Source organism: Siphateles boraxobius, unplaced genomic scaffold (genome assembly GCF_051911475.1).
Source record: "Siphateles boraxobius isolate OS27281-9 unplaced genomic scaffold, OSU_SipBor_1 19, whole genome shotgun sequence".
In the NCBI taxonomy this organism is placed as follows: Eukaryota; Metazoa; Chordata; class Actinopteri; order Cypriniformes; family Leuciscidae; genus Siphateles; species Siphateles boraxobius.
This window is the reverse complement of record NW_027508799.1, coordinates 11,873,699-11,897,452: the sequence shown is the minus strand read 5'-3', so window position 1 is coordinate 11,897,452 and position 23,754 is coordinate 11,873,699. Positions and strand designations below refer to the sequence as shown.

Sequence of the window (23,754 nt, the reverse complement as noted above, 5' to 3'; positions counted from 1 at the left end):
TATTGTCTCAGATAATGTTCCTTTTGTTATGTTCTGTGAAAAAATATAAATAAAAAGTTTAAAAAAAACAGCTTAAGCTTGTCTTAAATGTACACAAGTCAAAAATAAGGGTATTTACAAACTCAAAACAACTTCCAGTTTCGTCTGCAAGTATTTTAACTTTTGAAGGAAATGAAATTGAGTTAGTTAACAGTTAGTTAGTTATAAATATTTGGGTATAATCATTGATTCTAAATTATGTTTTAGAAATCATGTCAGCAATCTGGTTTCTAAGCTTAAGATAAAGCTTGGCTATCTTTACAGATCAAAATCATGCTTATCCATCCGCGCAAGAAAATATCTGGTGATGGCCACTTTTCTTCCCATATTAGACTACAGTGATCTGATATATATGAATGCTTCTGCCCAATGTTTGAAGAAACTGGATGTTGTGTATCATTGTTCATTACGTTTTTTCACTGGTTGTGGTTATAGGACACATCATTGTATCCTTTATTATACAGCTAAATGGCCCTCTCTTTATGCAAGAAGGTACACTCACTGGCTATGTTTCATTTACAAAGTACTTCTTGGACTAGCTCCTACCTGTTTGAGTGCCCTTTTAACAAGAAATCACGGCCATTTTGGATTACGTTCAAACGATGTATTACACTTGTTGGTCCCCGGTGTCAAAACAGAATTAGACAAAAAACCCTTTATGTTTGCAGCACCTTCTGCCTGGAACCTTCTTCAGAAATCGTTAAAAATGATTACTTTTATTTCTTATAGACAGTTTGTTTCAACTCTGAAGAATATGGAGCAGGTAAACATTGGTCCGTGTAATTGTTCATAAAATTGTATTAATTATTTTTTCAGCACAGGGTCTTTGTGATATATATGTATGTGTATTTGATGTGTTTTTATTTGTTTTTATATACGTTGAAATTTGTCCTTTATGTTTTTTGCTGCATCTTGGCCAGGTCTCTCTTGTAAAAGAGATTTTTTAATCTCAATGAGTTTTCACCTGGTTAAATAAAGGATAATAATAATTTTTTTAAAAATTATAATAATAAATAATAATACACTAGATTCAGGTGATAATGCCATTCTGATATTATTGGATCTTAGTGCCGCCTTTGACACCGTTGATCACAACATCCTCCTTACTCGTCTTGATCAGCAGGTGGGCATTAGGGAGACCGCATTACTTTGGTTCCCTTCCTATCTCAATGATAGGACTTTCTCAGTATCTATTGGCAAGTTCTCCTCATCTTCTGCTTCTGTTTCATATGGGGTCCCTCAGGGGTCCATCATGGGTCCTATGCTTTTTAGTCTGTATATGCTCCCACTGGGTAACATCATAAGGAAGCATAACATCTCTTTTCACCTCTATGCGGATGACTCACTGCTCTACTTGCCTCTAAAATCTAGGGACTCCATACAATCTCTTTTGAACTGTTTCGAAGACATCAAAACTTGGCTGGCTAACAACTTTCTCCAGTTGAATAGTGACAAGACAGAAGTCATTATTTTTGGTTCTCCCAAGGCAAGATGCACTGTGGTACAAAATTTAGGGCACTTCACCCCATTTATCAAACCTTATGCCAGAAACTTGGGTGTCATTCTTGACTCAGAACTCTGCCTTGACAAACAGATCAGTTCTGTTGTCAAGAATAGTTTTTACCAGCTCAGAATGATTTCCCGCCTGAAGTCATTCCTATCTCATGACGAACATGAAAAAGTTTTCCATGCCTTTATTACATCACGGCTGGATTATTGTAATTCCATCTACTTTGGCCTCCCACAATCATCACTTAGACGTTTGCAGTTGGTACAAAACGCAGCAGCGCGTCTTTTAACTGGCACTAGGAGGCATGAGCACATCACCCCCATTCTAGCCTCCTTGCATTGGCTCCCAGTTCTTTTTAGGATTCAGTTTAAAGTTTTACTGTTTGTTTTTAAGGCACTTAATGGGCTCCCCCCAAACTATATCACCGACCTTGTACAGCCATACTCAGTTCAAAGGTCACTGAGATCCTCAAACAAAGGGCTCCTGCTTGTGCCGCACTCACGGCTTAAACAGAGGGGTGGCAGAGCTTTTGCAGTTGCTGCTCCACGGTTGTGGAACCAACTCACTCAGGATATTAGATCTGCCCCCTCCATTGCTGTATTCAAATCCAGGTTAAAAACTCATTTTTATTCCATGGCCTTCCTTGTTCCCTAACCTGGCACTCCTGTTTGTTCTTTGTATTTCTGTGTTGTGTGCCCTGATATTGAAGGTTTTCTTTTTATTCATGTTTTATATGCTTATGACTATTGATTCCATGTGTTTTTATTCTCTGAGATCGCCCAGCTGGTGGGGGACCAGATGGCAGCGCGTTGTGGGAACCGGACCAATTTTTTTTTTTTTTTTTTCTCTCCCCTCTCTCAATCTGTCGCTCCTCATGCTTCCGTCTCCGTTTCCCTCGGCTTGTCGGTCCATACCCCCCAGGGATCGCCGCCGCCGGGGGGGAGTAGGCACAGGCTCGTGGGTACCCCCCGGCCTGTGAGGTTGAGGTATGTGTGAGGTATGTGGCGAACAGGACGGCCGAGGGACGTGAGAGAACGGCGCGAGGCCGGTGGTGCGATGGATAATGAGCAACACCTGTGAGCACACCGGTCTCCCATTTCTCACGGAGGAGCGGAAGCATAAAGGAGGAGCGACGACGTTGATGATGGAGTGAGGAACAGGCCTGTATTTTAGTTGAGTTTTGTTTTTTGTATTTGTGTTTTATTTTAGCCAGCAGTCGTCCGCGAGGGGCTGCTGGCGGTATTTTAGTTTGTTTGGTTTTATTTGAATAAAGTATGTTTAAATGTTCGCCGGTTCCCGCCTCCTTCCCTGAACATTGCTACAGTGCTTTATAAATTAAAATTACTTACTTACTTACTTACTTAAAATTGGTAAAGAGCCTCTGTCTTTACAGGAACAAATTCCAATATTATGGAACTGCAGTTTACTTTAGTAATTCACAGTGGCAAAATAAATGTTAACATATATTTAGCCGCCGTGAATGCTGAACTGGCAATCGGCTTCTGCCTTAGTAGTTCGTTAGGGAGGTCGCGCTGCGGCGACGCGCTCGAATACAAAATTAACAACACAATACACAAAATTGACACTGCATTAGTTGTTCACAAAACAAAGCTTAAAATGTGCTCGCATATTTCTCCACCAATATGTAAGGAATTTAGCTCAGGTTTGGGGAATAAGTATTCAATAATTATTAATTTAGGATCAACAGTGATTGAATACGGGTCTGAACTAGATCATCATACATAAAAATCACCCAAATAGAGATTATATAGCTCACGCGTCTGCTTCAGATATATATAGTTAATTAACACAACGAATTGTAATTAATTAAGTATATAACTCACCTGCAGACGGGCTATATTAATTTTCAGAATACCTCAGAGTTAACTGTAACTGTTATCCCAACTAGTCAGTTCGTCCACCGAGCTGCTTGTTTGATATTCGTTATCAATTCTCAAAAAAGGTTTATCCTTAGTATCAGTTTACTAATCAAATTAGTTAACTTTAACAGTATCAGCTCGCAGCTTTAGATCATACCTTAAAGAGGCTTTGTTCCGTGGCAAACAAACAGAGACAATCGAGAGTATAATGAGTTTAATAAAAATTAACTAGAAAATACAACTACATTTAACAATGAATATATCAAATAATAAAAGCGAAAACAGTAAGAAAGAAAAGTAGAAGACAGGAAAACAAAGATTGTTACCACAGTTGAACCTTAAGAACCAACAAGGAAAATACACACTTTAACGCGCTTGAATCTGGATTGAGTTATACTTGCACAGGACCTTTATGTCGCTGGACAAGCCGGCGTGTGTGAGTGTGGATGTCCTCGTAGTTGGTGAGCTGGAAGCGTCCTTTCGGTGTTTCGAGAGCGTGTTTTGCTCGCGGGAAATTCAAAAGTCTTAAAGGTATGCTGTGGAGGAGTCCTTTCACCCAGAGGATATAGGACTTCTATCAAAAACGTAAAATGCTGCGTTCGGTCTGCCGACAAGAACTGAGCATCAAATAAAAGACTGAGTTAAACATAAAATAAAACCAAAGATAAAATAAGACGACTAGGTCGCAGGACATACACAAGAAGAGTAGCACGAAGACGAGAGTGAAGAAGAGCCATGTCGCATCTTTTAAAGTGAAACTTAACGCCCCTTCATTTGGGAGCAAAGACCAATAGCACCTCACAGATTTTGGCGCCAGATCTTCCCTTCCCTTAGTCTGATGAACTCATTCGCGTGTTTTATGAGGATGAGCGATTAGGTCTTTCACTTACAAAGATGGGAAAAACATAGTAGAATAATTTTTCAGTAACTTCTTACATATATTTGGCTCGAGCAAGTAAGGAGATTTCGTTTGATACCACTCAGTCTGTGTTTGTTACGCATACAAGGATATACATATACTCTTAGACTTTTATAGAAGTCAGCTAGCTTCAACTACATAACTAACAGTCCTAGAGAGACTCGATACAGTATAAACTTCAAACATACAGGAATACATCATGTTTACATTTCATAATCACTAATTTCTGGGTTTTAATGTTAGAGATGCATATATGTGCATGTGTGTATGTTGTCCATTTGCTTATCTGGCATTCCTCCCTCGCTGGGGGTTTGGAGATAACGGTCTTCTTGGATGTTGGCTCGCGAACAAATCAGGATCCCGCGTGGATCTCTGTGGGGACTCATTACGCTGTAAAGGTGTCACAAACTAATCTACCCTCCAGACTGGCTGGCGCTAAGGGAAGATTTAGACTTGGGGAGTCATAGGTTGGGCTTTAGAAACCCTTCGTGAACATGTGTTTATTGTGTTAAGAAATAATGACTTCATAATTCTGCGCTCATACCCTACAGCATATAATCCTTCACGTCCACTGTGAACTCAAAATTCTGGCCAATACCAAGATGTCACGGCTGGTACAATGCAAACAGGGGTGAGGACTCAAGGAGAATGATCTTTAATTACAAAAGAACAAAACCCACGAGGGGGAAAATATAACTAATGAATACAAAATAACAACAGAACATGAAACGTGCTGGAGGATCACGGGGAACGGGAAACATTAGACAACGTACCGACACAGAATTCAAACAAGAGGGGACTTAAAAAGGGAAACCAATCAGGAGGGAACAGGTGGATGAACTCAAACAATAATCAGATAACAAGGTGGAGGGATCAGACAATGACACGAGCACATGGCCCAAAATAACAAAACACGCATGTGCAGCACAAGATAGGATAGGCATGTGACATTACCCTCTCCCAACGGAGCGGCTACCAGACGCAACCATAAGACCAAGGCGAGACGGGAGGGACAGACCAGGGCGAGACGGGAGGGACAGACCAGGGAGGGACAGACCAGGGCGAGACGGGAGGGACAGACCAGGGCGAGACGGGAGGGACAGACCAGGGCGAGACGGGAGGGACAGACCAGGGCGGGACAGGGGGGACGGGACAGGGCGGGACAGGGGGGACGGGACAGGGCGGGACAGGGGGGACAGAACAGGGCGGGACAGACCAGGGCGGAACAAAACGTTTAGGTTTGGGAGGCCAGGGCGGCTCGGAGAGTTCGGGGGGCCAGGGCGGTTCGCAGAGTTTGGGAGGCCAGGGTGGAGCAGACTATGCAGACAGCCAGGGCAGAAATGTCAGTCCATCGGGTGGCCAGAGTGGAGACGACACTCCACCTGGCGGCCAGGGCGGAGACGACAGTCCATCTGGCAGCCAGGGTGGAGACGACAGTCCATCTGGCGGCCAGGGCGGAGACTTTCCCTCGGGCAGCCAGGGCGGAGACTTTCCCTTGGGCGGCCAGGGCGGAGCAGATGACCCATCGGGCGGCCAGGGCGGTGAAGATCCTTCGGGCGGCCAGGACGGCAAAGGCTCTGGGCTGGACGGGGGGCCAGCGGCGAAAGCTCTGGCCTGGACGCGACCAGCGGTGAAGGCCCTGGGCCGGACGGGACCAGCGGTGAAGGCTCTGGGCCGGAGGGGACCAGCGGTGAAGGCCCTGGGAGAGCGCTGGTGAGCAGACTCGGGACCATCAGACTCGGGACCACTGGAACAGGGACCACCGGAACAGGGACCACCGGGACAGTCACGGAGGAAGTCTTCCTTCTCCTCCTCCGTTTCGGGACCACCGAACTCGGGACCACCGGAACAGGGACCACCAGAACAGGGACCACCGGAACAGGGACCAACGACTCGGGACCACCTCCCTGGCAATTCTCTCATGATGACGAATGAGACCTTCCACCATCGCCTCCAAACTGACCCAATCGAAAGCTCTTCCGATCAGCCAGTCCATCGGCTCGTCAAGCGCATGATTAAATAAATCCTTACGAGCATCCTCGCCAAGGTTCAGCCCCTCAGCTGCACTACTGAACCTCCGGCTGAACTCTCTCACCTCCGTCCCCTGCTGACGGAGGGAGACTAGCTCTTTAAATTGGAGCATCCGCTCCCATTGCGAACTGGAGACTGGTTGCCCACCTCTTCTCCGCTGAGTCCTCATATGGTCGGTATGTTATGTCGCGGCTGGTACAATGCAAACAGGGAAACTCAAGTCATAGGTTGGGCTTTAGAAACCCTTCGTGAACATGTGTTTATTGTGTTAAGAAATAATGACTTCATAATTCTGCGCTCATACCCTACAGCATATAATCCTTCACGTCCACTGTGAACTCAAAATTCTGGCCAATACCAAGATGTCACGGCTGGTACAATGCAAACAGGGGTGAGGACTCAAGGAGAATGATCTTTAATTACAAAAGAACAAAACCCACGAGGGGTAAAACATAACTAATGAATACAAAATAACAACAGAAATTGAAACGTGCTGGAGGATCACGGGGAACGGGAAACATTAGAAAACGTACCGACACAGAATGCAAACAAGAGGGGACTTAAAAATGACAAGAGCACATGGCCCAAAATAACAAAACACCCATGTGCAGCACAAGATAGGATAGGCATGTGACACAAGAATATCAAAATTGACTGTGGGCGGTAGATCCTTTTCCTGTTTAGTGCCCAAACTCTGGAACAGTCTTCCTTGCCTTGTTTGGGAGACAGACACGCTCTTGTCAGTTTAAATCTAGATTAAAAACCCATCTCTTTAACCTGGCATACTCATAACACACTATCACACTATCACAATGCACGTCCGTTAAAGGATTGTAAGGCTGCATAAATTAAGTCAACCAGAACCATAAACACTTCCCATGACATCAGATGTATGTTACGTCCTAATATTAGGCCTATTCTAATATTAATCCGTCTCATTCTTACCCCGAGGTTACCGCAGTACACCATATCCAGTCTATATCCAGATCAGACAGGAAACCTGCACCTTGACGACCACAACAGTCCTGAATGTCAGTGGAGACCATGAAAACTAGGCGAGCCCTAAAGAAAGACCTTGTGTAAAGACCTTATTGACTAGACAGCCATCGGCACAGATCCTCACTAAATACAAAGAGAACCAGACAAGTCCTCTGCACAGACCCTATGATCAGCTTCAACTCTTCCTCCCTCCATATGCTGTTGTGATGTATCCCCAGACTGTATGAAATATTCTGAATGAAATCAATCCACAATCTGGTTTTTGATGCAGCCTGAAATCATAATCACACCATGTTCATTCGTCTGGCCAAAGGTTTTTTTCTCCATGTCTGAGTTTGGGTTCCTTGTCACTGGCGCCTCTGGCTTGCGTAGTTGGGGAAACTTAATATTACAGATTATTGATCTGACTGCACTGACACCATTGGATGAGAACTGAACTGAGAAAACAATGACATCATTGTTTTCTTCAAAGCTGCTTTATAGATGAACTGATGTCATTCCATAATAGGCCTATTTCAAAAAAATGGCCGCCAAGACCGGAAGTAGGGTAAACATTTTTCCGGTGAAAGCGCTAGGAGCAGGAGTTGCAGTCGGAGGACAAAATAATGCCGAGACCATTGCGTACCTTTTCAACCCAAAGAAGAAACAACCCTATTTATCACTTCACGGCTTTCCGTGTTTTGCGGGGTTTCATGGAACAACTGGGGAGAAGTTAAATCATGCCAGACACAGACGCAAAAAGACGTGTGTGGAGGAAGCAGATGTTGAAATGGAGTTATGCCCTGACACAAAACATGTTTATATTGCACTTGATTGTTATCCGATTTGCACGTCATGAACTTTTATTTATTATTATTAACTGTTGGCAAATTAAAATTGTTTGTAGAAGTTGTTTTCTGTAACTTTCTTTACCTTTTTTTCCTTTTACCTGGGTGCGCTTTGCCATACCTGCTGTTTACTTGTGCATGGGCAGCTGGAACATTTCTTAAACGTGTAGAATACTTTCGAAACCATTATATATAGTATTATAAATTCAGACGTTTGTGATATAAAAAAATAAAACATATGAGAATAACTTTTAAAATTGAGTGAACACGGAGCAGTTTTTCCTGTGAGTGAGACTGGAAAACCCGGAGTGGATCAGGAGCGGAGTGATAACAGAACGCTTAGAGTCCAGAGAGGAACGTGCTTTTGCTCCAGTCCAGGCTTTGATCACATCCCCCTAAGCAGGGTGAGCAGACTTCTCATCCTTGATTTAAGACCCATTCAAACTAAAATTAAGACATTTATTACACTATTTGAGAAATGTGAGCATATTTACTGCCTTAAAATTATGAAAAGTAAATTTAAGACATAAGGACAGTGGGGAACCCTGATATTGATGGAATTCCGTCGTAGACTCTCTGGTAGCGACGGAGAACTTTAATCCCTGTATATATTATGAAGTGTACTGAATACAAAATTACATACATTATATATTATTAAGTATATTGTCTCTCACATTTTTAAATATATGAAGATTCCTTATGTATTATTCAATATATTGTAATATATTAACACCATATATTATTCTGTATATTTTCAAATATGCTGTGAAAACATTCATATATAGGGAAATATATTTTCTTTTCATAAGAGGACCCCAGACAGTAAAATGTGATTTTGTAACATCATGATTTTTTAAAACATGTAATATCACTCACTTCATTTATTTTTTTAGTCTAACCATTTTTTTTATTTGCCTTAATTTCATTATTAGACCTACTAGTAACGTTAGGTCGAATTCACTGTAAAGATGTACAATTCTTAGGTTCATTCATGGTAGTAACATGGAAATTGAACCATAATAGTGGAAGATTGCTGCAATCTCCTGGACAAACTAACACTTAATAACATGAGATTTTAACAAAAGCCACTACATTTCACTCAATCAGACATCATTTCAATTTATTTATTTATTTAGTTTTATTTAATTATTTAAGTGTGATCTTTGTCATCAAGTGTCATGCCATTTAAATGAATGGAACTTTTTTTTATGTAGGCAAACGTCAAGAATTTGTTACCTTTGTCCAATTTCGATCTTTTCACAGCTCCCTGAAAACTATCAACAAAACGGACAACATCTGCTATTCTTACTTTTGTCAGATATATATGAATTACTGAGAGAGAAAACCATAGACAGTAAAAGAAAACAAGCTGTTCACAGTCCAATTTGAGAATGAATGGCGATCGTAGCGGGAGGCGGCGCGAGCGGAATTATCGCTACCCTACTTCCGGTCTCTGTCGCCATTTTGTGAAATAGGCCTATTGATGAGCTTTACAGTTATTGAACAGAACTGAATCAACTCTGAACTGATTTCAACTGGATAACGACTGTTTACTATTGTCTTTTTAGAGCTGCTTTACGGCAAAATTGAATTCTGTTTGAAAATTGCAGATTGGTGAACTCATCGGAAAAACTCTACATACTCATTCATAGAATAATATAGAACATGGGAGTAGAGTTAAGATCAAATCCCAGTAACTGAAGTACAAATGCAGGTTTCACTTTATTTCGATGGTCCCTTTAACATTCTGTTGACTATAAGTAACTTTGCATCAACATGTCTACTAACTAGTGTTAGTAGAGTATTAGTAGACTGGTAGGGTTAAAATAAGTAGACATGTAGTTGCAAAGTTACTTGTAGTCAACAGAGTGTTCAAAAGGGACCATCAAAATAAAGTATTACCCAAATGCACAATGTTCACACGTGAAGATGCAGGACAAACTTGCTGAATTGCATAAATGTGCAACTTTTGCAGAAGTACATTAGATGTTTTTATGGAGTCAGGTTCGCAAACACCTATTTCTCAAATGAAACTTATAATGGGTCAGGAGAAGATATGAGGTTTTTTTTTTTATTGGTAGGGACGTCCCAGTTTCCACAAAACTTTACATCCAACCATTTCCCACCAGTTTTTGATGTAAAAAGCAATTCTAGACATTTGCAATGAAGGAACAAATCAGTTTGTAATGTATCTTCATTTCAGACAAGTTTTTATTTTCTACATTCAATCTAAACAACTTGCACTCCCAGCAAGATACAGTGCAAGATTATTATTTTTTTTTATATAAAAATTCACTTGATACATTCACATATTGCCAGGGGTTCCAGTAGTGAAATGCACAGAGAAAGAAGCATGACAAACAAACTTACTTTTAATAAACACTAGAAACACAGAAGCACTACATACTTTACAAAATTTTCTGATTTACGTTTAAATTTACTAAATTTACTAATCCTATTATCAGAATTAATGAATGCATTAATAAATGGATTCAATTTGTAAAAAGCCATTTGTAAGTACAGTATTTTTTCTTCTACGTCATAATTTAAAGCGGCTCTTAAACTGAATACTTTCAGTCAGTTTCAAATCTTGTTGAGAATTTAAATGAGCTATTATAATCTTCCTTAAACTCTGAATCACATTTTAAAAAATGCATCCATGATTAAATCAATTATAGCATTGCTTTGAGGGTCATAATTTAATTCAAAGTCATTTTCTTTCTCATGGTTTTAAAAGTAGGTATCTAGTTGGAAAAGACCTTTACATCTATTTTAGCAATGCCTCTAGTTCAGTAATTATTCAAATTTGAGTGAGTATGTTTTTTGTTACCATAAAATAAACGTGTTCACATTTGTATACAGTAATTTTCATGTTTTCCACCAGAGGTCTCTATCTCATCATCATAATGAGCTGTGTGGTATGGTTTCAGTGCTGACTTCTATTAAATCAACTTTAAACCTTTGTACAAACAAACCTTTTATTTCTGTTTGTTTTCCCGGACACTAATGTGGTTTTTAAATTGTCTAATGAAACTTGCAAATGGATCCGGCTGCCCTGTTCACAATTTACCAAATTTTATATTACATTTTTCATACTGCTTTCTACAGACTAGATGGAAATCATGAAATTAAAAAGTTATATTATCTGAACATAGCCATAGTTTTATGTTTATGGTGAGTGGAATAAAAAAAAGTAAATATTTTACAGATAATGTTTTACCGTATTTATAATATTTTGATCTTTCACAATATAAATAGAAATAGAAATTTGAAAGGGGTGCCACCCACAAAAGGATCATCATGAAGAGTTTGAAAACTCCTCCTGTCCTAGTTTTTACAGATTCACAATGCTAATAATGCTTCAGTGGACCCTGTCATTGAGATCGGCTCACAGCTTAACGTGGTAATTATTCTTAAGCTTTTCAGTCCGTCAGCGCAAGAGAGAGCGGGTGCTCTGAGGACGTGCTATGATGTCATCGCCAGAGTTAAGACAGACTTAAAACGTTAAGAGCAAACGTTGACCAATCAGAGGGCGGAGTCAGGTGTGACCAAGATGGCAGTGCTGATCCTTTTAAAGTGCTGAACCAACAGAGGAAACCATGCGACTTCCTCTGCCACAATACATCCGTTTTGCAATGACTCTTTTCTGTATCATATCCTGTGTCACTGCTTCTGTTCAGGTCTTTTTCACTATTACTCACTGTATATCAAAACCCAAGGAGTGCCTTCAGTGTGTGCAGACTTGAATGATCGCAGTTTTAATGTTAATAACCGTTAGTGTTTACTTCACGAGAGTGTTTGCTGAGACACGCATGAAACAGGAAGTATTTGAACTGTTCCAAGTGAATAAACTCAATTAAATATTTAAATTCAATATTCAAATTCATAATTCCCTATTCAAAACCATAGGACAGAAAAAAATCACAAATGAGAACCATTTAATATCTTATTTGTTTCTCCAAGACAGCACTGAGATGGAATGGAGAGCAAATGGAGACTTTTACGTAGGTTTCCTGCTTCTCAGATGTTTCTCCTGAGAAAGATCCCAGCAATCTCACATGTATCTACTTTAAGTCTAAATACGAATTTAAACATTTCTCATCGAGTTGTCATATCATCAAGTGTTATTGTCTTACTGTATGACAACTATCTACTCATTTGAAACTCTTTCTATGTCTATGAAGGAATGTTAGGAGAAACGTTTGAGACAAAGCTTTAAACAAAATCAATAAAACATTAGGTTTTCTGAGATAATAAAGAGCATTTTATTAATCTTCCCACATAGCATCATATCCTATTCAAATCAAATGAATGGTAGAAGACTGTGAGAGATACGTACCATTAAACAGCTGAAGATGATGATTAATATTGTGAGACAGATAACCAGCACGTAGAATCCGTCTTTACCCCAGATGCTGTTCTTCTCATGGTGGTTTTTGAAAACATTCTTCTGTTCAAAAACAGACAAAAAAAAATATCAAAAGTGTCCCGAACCAATATCAATACATGCTACATCGGACATGAGTTTTGAGAGCCCTAACATGCATTTATACTGTGGTTGAGTGAAAGTGATATAAGGATCAACAAGTGCGATCTTAAGGAAGACATTGACATGCCAAACAGAGGCTGACTCCACCCCTAAACCTGCCCACTCACTCTCACACACACACACACACACACACACACACACACACACACACACACACACACACACACACACACACACACACACACACACACACACACACACACACACACACACACTGCATAAAATGTCCTGCAACACACATGCACCTGTCCTCGGGTAGTTGGCAGCAGGGTCCTGAGAGGTGACATGCTATATTCAACATAAAAAAAATATTTTAAACATTATCTTTCTTGTTGTTTTATAATCATTAATAATGATCTCATATTAGTGGAGAGTTTACATGAAACCACTGTACTTATAGTGAAAAATCAGTACAAGAAGAATAAAAATAATAAATAATTGATATTATATTATATTGAGACAATAATGTATTACAAAACATCATCAACATCAAATATGATGTGCTATATGTTGCATTAAAAAATGCTTTTCCAGAGGTGAGGTGAACTTGTATATTAAAGGTCTACATAATGTGTAGTAAAAATAAAATTTGAAACCATAAATGCAAACTTTATATAACATTAGTGTCAAAGATTACCCTGTTATTGTATTTTATATATATATTACTTTTTGTATATCATTGTCAATATAATATAATTTTAGGTTTAATGTAACTTCAAAAACTTAAAAAATCGAATTATGTTATGGGGGTTTAGTGGGGGTTTAGATGATAAAAAAAAGATCGGGACTACTGGGTTATGAAGAGGAAAGACATTTTTAATGGTCAAATCAGGTAGAAAAAGGCCTTAACGCTTTATGGGTTGAAGAATAACAATATTGTTGTATTTCAAATAATACAATTACATATAGTTTTCTTTAAAACATTGCATTTATTTTCATTTACAGTTTTTATCTCCCATGATTCATTGCCTATGTAGTGTACTAAAAAAATACTTAGTGTTTTACAGCATTTATGTCTCATTCGTTTAGGTTTTGTTCTTGTTCATCTATTAGGTATGTTAGACTTGAAGCATTACTGCACGGACCGATCGGTGTTTGACATCAGAGTACCGCGAGATTGATTAGAGTGCAGACGGCTATGCATGCTTTCGGAACTTGCAATACACTGATCAGTCTGCAAAGCGCTGCTTTAAGTCAAACACACCTATTTTTATAGTCATGTTTCCTGTTAGTCATGTGTTTCTCTTGCTCCTAATGTGATCGTGTCATGTGCTTCTCTAGTCGTATGTGTCTTGTGCTGGTTGGTTGCTCTTGTCATGTGTTCATCAGTTATGTTTTGTCATTGGCTCATTGTCTTGATCATGCTCAGGTGTTTCTTGTAATCATTAGTCTCATGTTTCATTGTTCCTTTGTCTAGCTTTGTTCCCTATAAAGGTTGCTGTTGTGTTTAAGTTCAAGTCTGTCTATTTTGTTTATTTGAATAAATCTGCACATGGGTTCTCACTGTTACGGATGGTGGTGTTCAGAAATGCTCACGACTAGGAAGGAACATTGGAAGGAAGACTTTAATTATTAAATACACTGGGACAAGGAATAACACAGGAGAAACACAGCCAAACGTTGACGAGAACCGACAATGACAGAGGGAGAACACAGGGTATACAGTATATACAGGTGGAAATCAAAGAGAACTAATGAGATATTTAAAAAGACACAGCTGAACTAAATGAACTAACGAGGATGGTGGTGATGGAGACAGGAGTGGCGGGAAACTGAACACAGAAGGAAGTCCAGAAACAAACTGACATGTAACACTCACTGCAAGTCGCCTCAGTGGACTTTAATTACAATTTAATTCAAAATATTGAATATATTATATTTCAAACCATTAGTTATTTTAGTTATTTTTAAACCATTAGAATTTTGTCAGAAGGTGTAATAATAAAATGATTATATTACCATATATTTTGGTTTGTGGTGCCATGGTATTACCAGGATTTTTTGAACATGCACTACAGCAAGGTATGTTGTTATGGGAAGAAGGAGATGGGATCCGGCAAACGTTTCAAAAACTTTAATATAGAAATAAACAAAACGAAAGTAAAGGCGGCAGCCCCTCACGGACAACTGGCGCACACACATAAACCAAACACAACGTAAAGTCCAGACCAGGGGCCTCATTTATAAACGTTGCGCACGCACAAAAGAAGGCGTACGCCGCTCTCTACGCAATAATTGGTATTTATAAAAAGCAAACTTGACGGGAAAATGTGCGGTCCTTCACGCAAGCTCTGACCCAGGCGTACGCACAAAAACGGGTGAAATGAGAAATGGCGACACCGTCGGCAGATGGAAGAAACACGTGAAAGTGTGTGAAACTGTAGACCGTTGTGTAAAATAAATGGCAATACTGCCTCTCATAAATAACACGAAGACTTCACAAAGCAAGTCTTACAATCAACAGCCTACACGAACACCCGTTTGATCGATCTGAAACAGAAATGCAAATTAATATTTCCAAAAAGAAAAGTCAAATATGTTCTGCAATAATATTGGCATGTTATACAATTCATCCTCATAAATAAGATTGTGATCCTCATCATAAATGGTAAACAGAACGAAATAATGTACAAAACTGATATTCTCGCCAATGTGTCCGTCTGGCGGAGCAGATATAGATGCAATTAGATAGTCAGTCAGATAGATATATAATTAGGGAGATATATAGCCTAGATAGATTTATAGACAGATAGATAAATAGTTGTATTATTTGTCCTCTGGGGAAAGTTGTTTTCATACTAAAAATGTCTTCATCAGCTACGGAATCATGGTATTCATGCATATGCCTTTAGTTCGTTTTATTTTTGATAAAATAACGTATGACGTAGCCTATGTCTCAACCATTCAGAAAGCTGCAAGAAATTACATTTGCGCTGAACTAATTCCCATTTCCAAGTAGATTATAACCAACATCTGTAGCTTGTCAGATGCAATTAAATGGATGGGAATAAAATGCCCCATCACAATGCGTAATGACGCACAATGGCTGATCTTGCGCTCTTAGAAGATGTGGCAAATGGAAGGATTCGGAGTGAACGCATCTTCAGACAGCAAGAAGATTTGCTGGCAAATGAGGACGAGTGGCTCATGAGCCGGTTCCGACTTCCTCGAGCTGTCCTGTTGGACCTCTGCGGTCTTTTGGCCCCCGCGTTACAGAGGAGCACTCGGAGGAACCATGCCGTGCCAGTCCCACTTCAAGTCCTAACAACACTAGGATTCCTGGCGACTGGCACTTTTCAGAGGGAATTGGCTGACAGGTCAGGCATATCTCAGCCGACCCTTAGCCGGATAATGCCAGACGTTTTAAAAGGCATAATAGCTTTGTCCCATGAGTGCATAAAGTTTCCATACATGGCGGGTGAACAGGCAAACAAGAAAGCTCAATTTGCAGCTATGTACGGTTTCCCAAACGTTATCGGTGCAATTGACTGCACTCATGTTGCCATAAGGGCACCGAATGTGAATGAAAATGCTTTCATTAATCGAAAGCATTTCCATTCGATCAATGTCCAAATTATTTGTGATGCAGACATGTTGCTCACTAACGTAGTAGCTCGGTGGCCTGGGTCAACCCATGACTCATTCATTTTAAGACACAGCAGTGTTGGGCGCAGACTCGAGGCTGGTGCTGTGCGTGATGGCTGGCTTCTAGGTAGGCTACGTTTGATTACTAGACATTTTACTGTACTTCAAAGTCTTAACCCTTTCACTATCCTTGCAGGGGACAGTGGATATCCCCTCAAACAGTGGCTGCTTACACCTTTCCTCAATCCACATAATGCAGAGGAAAGGCACTACAACATGTGCCACAGCCGAGCTCGCGCTATAGTGGAGCGCACCATCGGCCTGTTACGTTTTTTTGATGTCCTCTCTATGTTTGCCATAATTTCACAATCTATGAATATTAACTTGTGGGCGTTTCACGGACTATTTATGGGCAACTATGGGCGTGACATGAAGCCGCAAAAGCTGCGCTACATTTAGAATTGATTGGGATTTATTAAGGAAAAAATGCGTAGGATGTGCGTGCGCACGGTTTTATAAATCCGAATATTTCTGTGCGTACGCACGTCCTATGTTTCATCCGTACGCCACTTCTGACGCAAAACCTACGCAAAGTTTTATAAATGAGGCCCCTGGTCCTCTCTCGTCCTTCACTTTCATTTCTCCTATTTTATGCTTCCGTAGGTCCTCCACATTCTGAGGAATTAGATGTGGAGAAATTTCAGGCAGGTGTTATTATAAGATCTGCCCCTTCCGCTGGGTATCTTCCTATTTGTAGGCATCTTTAGAAGTGTTGGAGTCTAGAGAGCCCACTTTTCCTCAGGTTTGACTGCAGTGCAGAGAGTCAGGTCGTCCAGTCCCTGGGATAAGCTCTTTCGACCTCGAGAACCCAACAGGAAGTTTTCTTTTTGCCCCAGTTCGAGGACCCTTTTTTGTCGTAAAGCACCTTCGGGAGTGTCTGGAGTTTTGAGATCCTACAAAGACATTTGTTTTTTAGTGATCGCAGCTAGCACTCAGCAGGCCCCCCTTGATGGCAATGTCTTAGTGGTTGAGTGTAAGTGGAATCCTTAATAGTTGAGAGCTCGGTTTAATGCTGAAGTCTGAGTTGACCATTTATAATGGTGCGGCTAGCACTTTGCCTTGCCCCCTAATACTTCCTTGTGATCTGCTGGGCAAGGAAGTCTCGGAGCTCTTCTGGTCTCTGAACTTCAACAGGAATTGGTCTGTTCACCTTGGGTGAACCTTTCCTGTTATACGGCTGAGAGTGCTGGAGTCTAGAGACCAAATCATATTACAGGTTTTACAGTGGTTGTAGCTGTTAGCTCCCATTGGTCATTAAGGATGAGCATGGAGTAAAACCTTCCCAGTTATGGGCAAGGTCCTCTGCTCCATGTAATGAGCTTGTTCTGACTTCAGTATCATTCTGCTATAGACAGTGACATTGAGTGGTATGGCTCTCTGTGAGCCTCCTTGGTGGAACTGTCTTTGGTGGAGTAAAGAGAGAGTCGTCCTGCTGAGACCTCCGCTCCCCAGAGCTCCGCTTGGATAGCAGTATCGACTTGTAGAGCTCTTGTTTAGCCTCCTTGGTAAGCAGTCGTTAGCTTAGAACGTAGTTAGGCCTTCTCTTCTTTTAGAGAGTTGTCCTGCTAAGGCCTCCATTCTTAGAGCTCCATCCGGGTGGTCACACCAGATTGAATGGCTTTCTGTGAGCCTGCTTGGCAAAACCACCATTAGGGAAGAGTTGTTAGGTTTCCTCTTGATTTAGAGACTCGTCATGCTGAGACCTCCACTCCCTACAGCTCCGCATAAAATAACATGACAAAGTCATACGGCTCCCTGTGAGCCTCCTTGGTCAGGTGGTCTTTTTCCTAGAGCGTAGTTAAGCTCCCTTTCGCTATAGAGGGTCATCATGCTAAAGCCTCCACTCTCAGAGCTCTGTTTAATCAGTGGACTAGGTTGTAGGCTCTTTTTTAAGCCTCCTTGTTAAACTGTCGTCTGGGTGGGCGTTGCTAGGCTTCCCTTTTGTTCTGGAGAGTCATCCTGCTGAGGCTTCCACTGCCCAGAGCTCAGCTTGGGTAGCAGTATGGAGTGTTCAGGCTCTTTTTTGAGCCTCCTTGATAAGCAGTCCTTAGTGTAGAATGTAGCAGAGTAGTAGCTGTAGCTTTAGAGAGTCGTCCTGCTGAGGCTTCTGTTCTAAGAGCTCCCCTCGGATACTTTATCAGGTCATTGGCTCTCTGCTAGCCTCTTTGATGATATTGTTTTAGAGTGTTGATAGGTCTCCTCTCGTTTGAGGGTGGTTTTCCTGAGACCTCCATTCGTCAGGGCTATAGTGTCCCTGAAGGGCCAGAATACCAGGCCCTGAGCTCTGCCCATGGAGTATGTATAGCCAGGGTTTTTGGCCCAAGGGAAGAGAGTCACTCTTGAGCAGGGAACTGTGAGTCCGGACCTAGCTCCATGACTAACTACGAAGTCATTGACTTAATGTCAGCTCTCACATTCCCTCTTCATTCTTTCAGCAGGTTAGAGAGGGCATTTCTTCCCCATAGCGTCCAAGGACGTAGCGCGAGTTTCAATTCGAAAGGGAACACCTCTGGTTACGAATGTAACCATGATTCCCTGAGAAGGGGAACAAGAGACTGCGTCTTGTTGCCATGCTTCGGGTATGCCTGCCCACATCTCCTTCAGATGAAGAAGTTGTTAATGTGTACTAAAGGTACCCTTTTAAACTCTGGTCACATCGTTAGTGGTGTCATAGGCTGTCCCCGGCCAATGTTATTGTCGTGTTTAGACACGTGCTTCACACACCGGTCACGCTGTCAACACCGGTTCCCCATAGAATCTTAGGATGCAGTGTCTCATTCCCCTTCTTAGGGAACCATGGTTACAGTTGTACCCTTTTTTTGTGAAGACATTTTTCTTCAAATATGACATATGACAATATTTTCTTAGATTGAAATACATAGGGCAAAATGTATTTTTAAATGCTTTTAAAATATATATTTATATTTTAAAATGTGTTTTCAAAAATATAAAAAATGGCCAAAAACATATTTATGTAAATATATTTTTAAATATATTTTAGCAATAAATATTTGTAAATATATATTTAAAAAAGATCCCATACGGCAAAAATAAATAAATAAACAAATATTTCTGATCCGATCACAAGAGGTCAGAAACACTGCTGCTTAACACGAGTCTCTGATTTCAAACATCACTTAGTATGTCAGTGCATGATGATAAAGGAGTAAAAACTATGCTGAACTAAAAATAATCACACACTCACTCACACACTCACACACACATACACACACACACACACACACACACACACGTGTGTGTGTGTGTGTGTGTGTGTGTGTGTGTGTGAACGGTGTCGTCTTAGCGGCCCCTAATTTAATAACAAATGATCATTTAGACGGAAGTGAATCAATCAAAACTAACTTTAGCTTGAAATATTTTTTTTCAAGAACCACTATAAAACCAAACCAATCTCTGTTACCTTAAATTATATGTTTATCTCTGTAAAAGCTGCTTTGAAACAATCTACATTGTTAAAAGCGCTATATAAATGAGGATGACTTGACTTGACCTCTGTATATAGCATATATGTGCTCACGGCAGCTCACAGTCCATATTTCCTCTGCAGCAGCATTTGTAGATTTAGTCCACCAAGACAAAATTAATTTAACATTTTCATATCTATTAACATACTATAACAATACCTAGAGGTGTAATGACTGAACTGTATGTTTTGTAGTTTTACAGCTGACTGTAACTTCATACAAGAGCAGTTAGGCCACAAACCTCAGTGGATGCCTCAGTGGTTGCAAGCGGCCCAGAGCTGTGGTGAAGGGTGTTGATGTTGAGCAACTGGATCATGTCCTCATGAGCCATTGGTTCTGATACTCCAACAGACGACACATACAGTTCTATGTCATCATTTTCCTCCTAAAAACACAAAGAATGGTGTATGAACAATATCCTTTATAAGATATTTAGAATCAACAGAACAGTTTTAAAGCCCATGCAAAAATATATATCACACAATGAATTTATCCTATATCCATTATACAGTTAATAACATGAAGATTTTAGATAATGTTCATATTTTCAAAAGAGAACTATGTTTTTATTTTATTTGTTGATAGAGATTTGTATCAACATTATAAACTAAATTTTCTTGAAAATAGCAAATAAATATATGTATGACTAGAATTGCGCCTAAACTAACAAGACTTCACATTGATTGTGTTACCAAATTGCATATCTACACAGGTCTATAGGAAATATGGGCCAGGAGTGATTGGGGATTGTGCCCTCTGCTGGTGGGAACAGAAGCTATGGCCTCAGATCTTTCTGACAGAGGACCACTGACATTAAAGAACAGAAAATAACTTTTAAGACAAATCTTTCATTGACTCTCTCCCAAACCACAATGGGAACTGAGAGAGGCAGAAGAACAGAGACAACCCTGTGTGAGGCAATGAAAGATTAAACGTTTGCAATACTGTAAAGGCCTCATATCATAAGGAATCACATTTTCCTTGATCTTTTGAGAAAAGATTATTGTACAGTGAAAACAATGAAATGAAAGTCAAAACTTCCTCCTCAGTTAAAAAGAGCTTTTATTGAAACTGTGCGGTGACAACTTCTGCAGCTTTCAGATCTCAGACAGATGGACATCTACACATGACCGCATTTATGTCAATAATGCCTACTGGATGATAAGTAACTTGACGGTGTCAGTAACTGTGGAATAGATGCTTTTTATTCGTAACAGCAGAACAACTATCAAAATAAAAAATGCATTCAGTGTAAACAAGCAGATTGGTTATTAGTAAGGGTTAGAGAGTGTGTGTAAAATGGTAATTGAAAATTAAATAAATATGTTACTAAATTATCACTGTTTTAGGCATAAAAAACTAACATTATAACTTGACCCAAGAGGAAAACATTATTAAAATATGATTATTCATGATAAAAATGGATGTACAGTATAATATTTTAAAGAATAAATATATAAACATATAATAATTTTACATATGATGATTGTAACAATAATAACAATATAAACATATGATTAAAATATACATGCCATTCTACATGTAAACTACACAATCAAAATATGTCTGATTATGTGAATATAATGTTGTAGTTGTAATGTAAAAGCTGTAGTGTGAAGGTATAGGAGAAATACTGCATTGTGTGACATGAATTTATTTACCTACCAGATGTTGCTTGTTTCTATAACTGAAAATTTCCAGCCACAAACATTGAGAAAGAAGATCACCCAAAAAAATTTTTTCTACATTGTTTTTCAACTGTAAAACAGAATGTGTTCCAGAAAAGTCAGCTGACAACGTCGATTGTCCTCCATTTGTTTTTCTTCTTAACCCTTGTGCCTCCTTAGGGACATTTTTGGCCTTTTCAGTTTTGTTTTTTTGATCACTTTGCCTGTGTTAATGCTAACTGCATAATATTTGGCACAGGTGTATATTTTTATTGTAATTTTACTATTTCACTCCCATTTCCTTTGAAAAATCTTTTTTGCACTAGGTACAAAACAATACTCCCTCTCAGCGCCTTTTGGACAAAAGGGCCCCATTGAAACCCATTAATACTTAATTTTTTTTTTATCCCAGGGCCATTTAACTATAAAATTATGCAATCTTTGATAAGAGGCTTCAATTCGGTTGGCAAGGCTTCAAAATTAAAATTTTTACTTTTTTTTTTTTTTTACCAGATTCTGCCATTTTTTCAGGTTTGGTCTATAAAGCAATTACTCGCTTTATTCCTATTTGCTTTGGCATATTATAAAGCCAATTGGATAAATTATGCCACGATATTTGTGTGGGTGTTTTGGTATGGATGTCAGAGTGTGGTTGGTATGTGTGTTATAAAAAATATGTGTGCATGTGTGTGTTTGTAATATTGAGAGAGGAAAAACTCTCTCTGCAAGTCTAGAATCCAATCACTGTGTGCATCAGTGGAGTTTTGCTGCACCCAATGGGGAAAGTCTGTTACTGCCCCCAAACAAAATCTTACTGAAAGCTATTTTTTTTTGAGATATCAACCTCATATTTGGAACACAACTTATTTATATTTATGGCTTTGATTTAGAGTTCAACTTGTTTTATAAAACATATATTTTATATAAAATAATGTTCATAAATAAATTTCATAAACTTAAACCTATATAACTTTTTGGGGGATTTGCTTATTAATTTTGTATTTTTTTTTTACTTCAGCAATAATCTGACAAGGGTCTTCTTTAAAATGACACCAAACTTAAGTCTGTGCTCCCAAGCTTCAAATTTTTAATGCAGTTTTTTGACATGGACTGTCCTCTATGGGCCTATGTATAACTTTTTTTAAATGAGGCACAAGGGTTAAATCACGTTGGATCTCGCGAGTCTCGTCTCACTGTGAAATCGTTCCTACAATCAACAAGTGTGTGGTCTCGAGGTCCGGCTGAATCATTTAGTGTGTGTGTTCAGAGGATTATAATTCTAAAAATCGGTTGAAACTGTCATTATGTCTGTGTTCTTTCACAGTTTTAAAATCGGTTAAGATTTAAAAATCGTCTAGTGTGTCCCAGGCCTTAGTTACTGATTGTTTCTGATTATGTTCTTCACCTGTGTCTTATTTAGTTGCTCATTTTCTCTTGTATATATTGCCCTGTGTTTCTACCTTGAGTTGTTGGTAATTGTCTTTGTTAAGTTTGTAAAGTTGCCAAGTTGTTTACTCACCTGCGGATTACCTTCTTTGTTTTGTTAAAGGTGACATGTAGTATGTAGTTTTTGCGACAGTAGTGGAATTACAAAAATAATGCATATTTTCAAACAACATTTAAAGCACCCTTTTCGCACGTAGAGCCTCCCCCAACTCAAACATCACAAAAACAGAACTTACAGGTGCAGCTCCTATGGGTGAATCAATTACTAATGGGTTATATTTGCTTTTGTCATGCAACGCCGCTTTCAACCAGTGTAATGTGTGTGGTTTTAATAAACAGAGTGTAATTCCTCATGTTCGAAAAAAGAATAAAAGTTTTGAATTAAAGCAAATGTAGTCGTGGAGTCGATTCCATTAATTCCTACGGTGAGATTTAGTCTCAACCCTGAAACCCCTGGAATCAAACCTCCTTATAGGAAATACAACAGCTGTACCCAAAACCCACTATACCCTCATTTACTATTCCCTACATAACTCCACTAATATAGTCCACTGAGGGAGTGAATAAAAAGTTCTGCAGATGTCCATTATGGGAGTGAATAAGTCAACTCAATCTTTTTTGGACACCACTAAAAATGGCTGTCTTCTCAAATAGTGCACTATATTTAAGTGTATAGGGGGCGATTTCGGACACAGACAAGAGTTATACTATGTACAAAGGCTAGGACACAGGTACAAACCATGAGGGACTAACGTGG

At 39.6% G+C, this 23,754-nt stretch overlaps 1 protein-coding gene across 2 annotated transcripts in view; it reads right to left on the bottom strand.

Moving 5' to 3' along the window:
• ptprr (protein tyrosine phosphatase receptor type R) overlaps nt 1–23,754 on the bottom strand; it is an 82,145-nt gene that overhangs the window by 52,261 nt on the left and 6,130 nt on the right. For both annotated transcript variants that reach the window (XM_077235291.1, XM_077235292.1), the window contains 2 exons: nt 20,126–20,269; nt 12,545–12,655 (listed from right to left, as the gene is read on the bottom strand). In XM_077235291.1, coding sequence (XP_077091406.1) covers nt 12,545–12,655; nt 20,126–20,269 — 255 coding nt within the window. The remainder of the gene's footprint in view (nt 1–12,544; nt 12,656–20,125; nt 20,270–23,754) is intronic.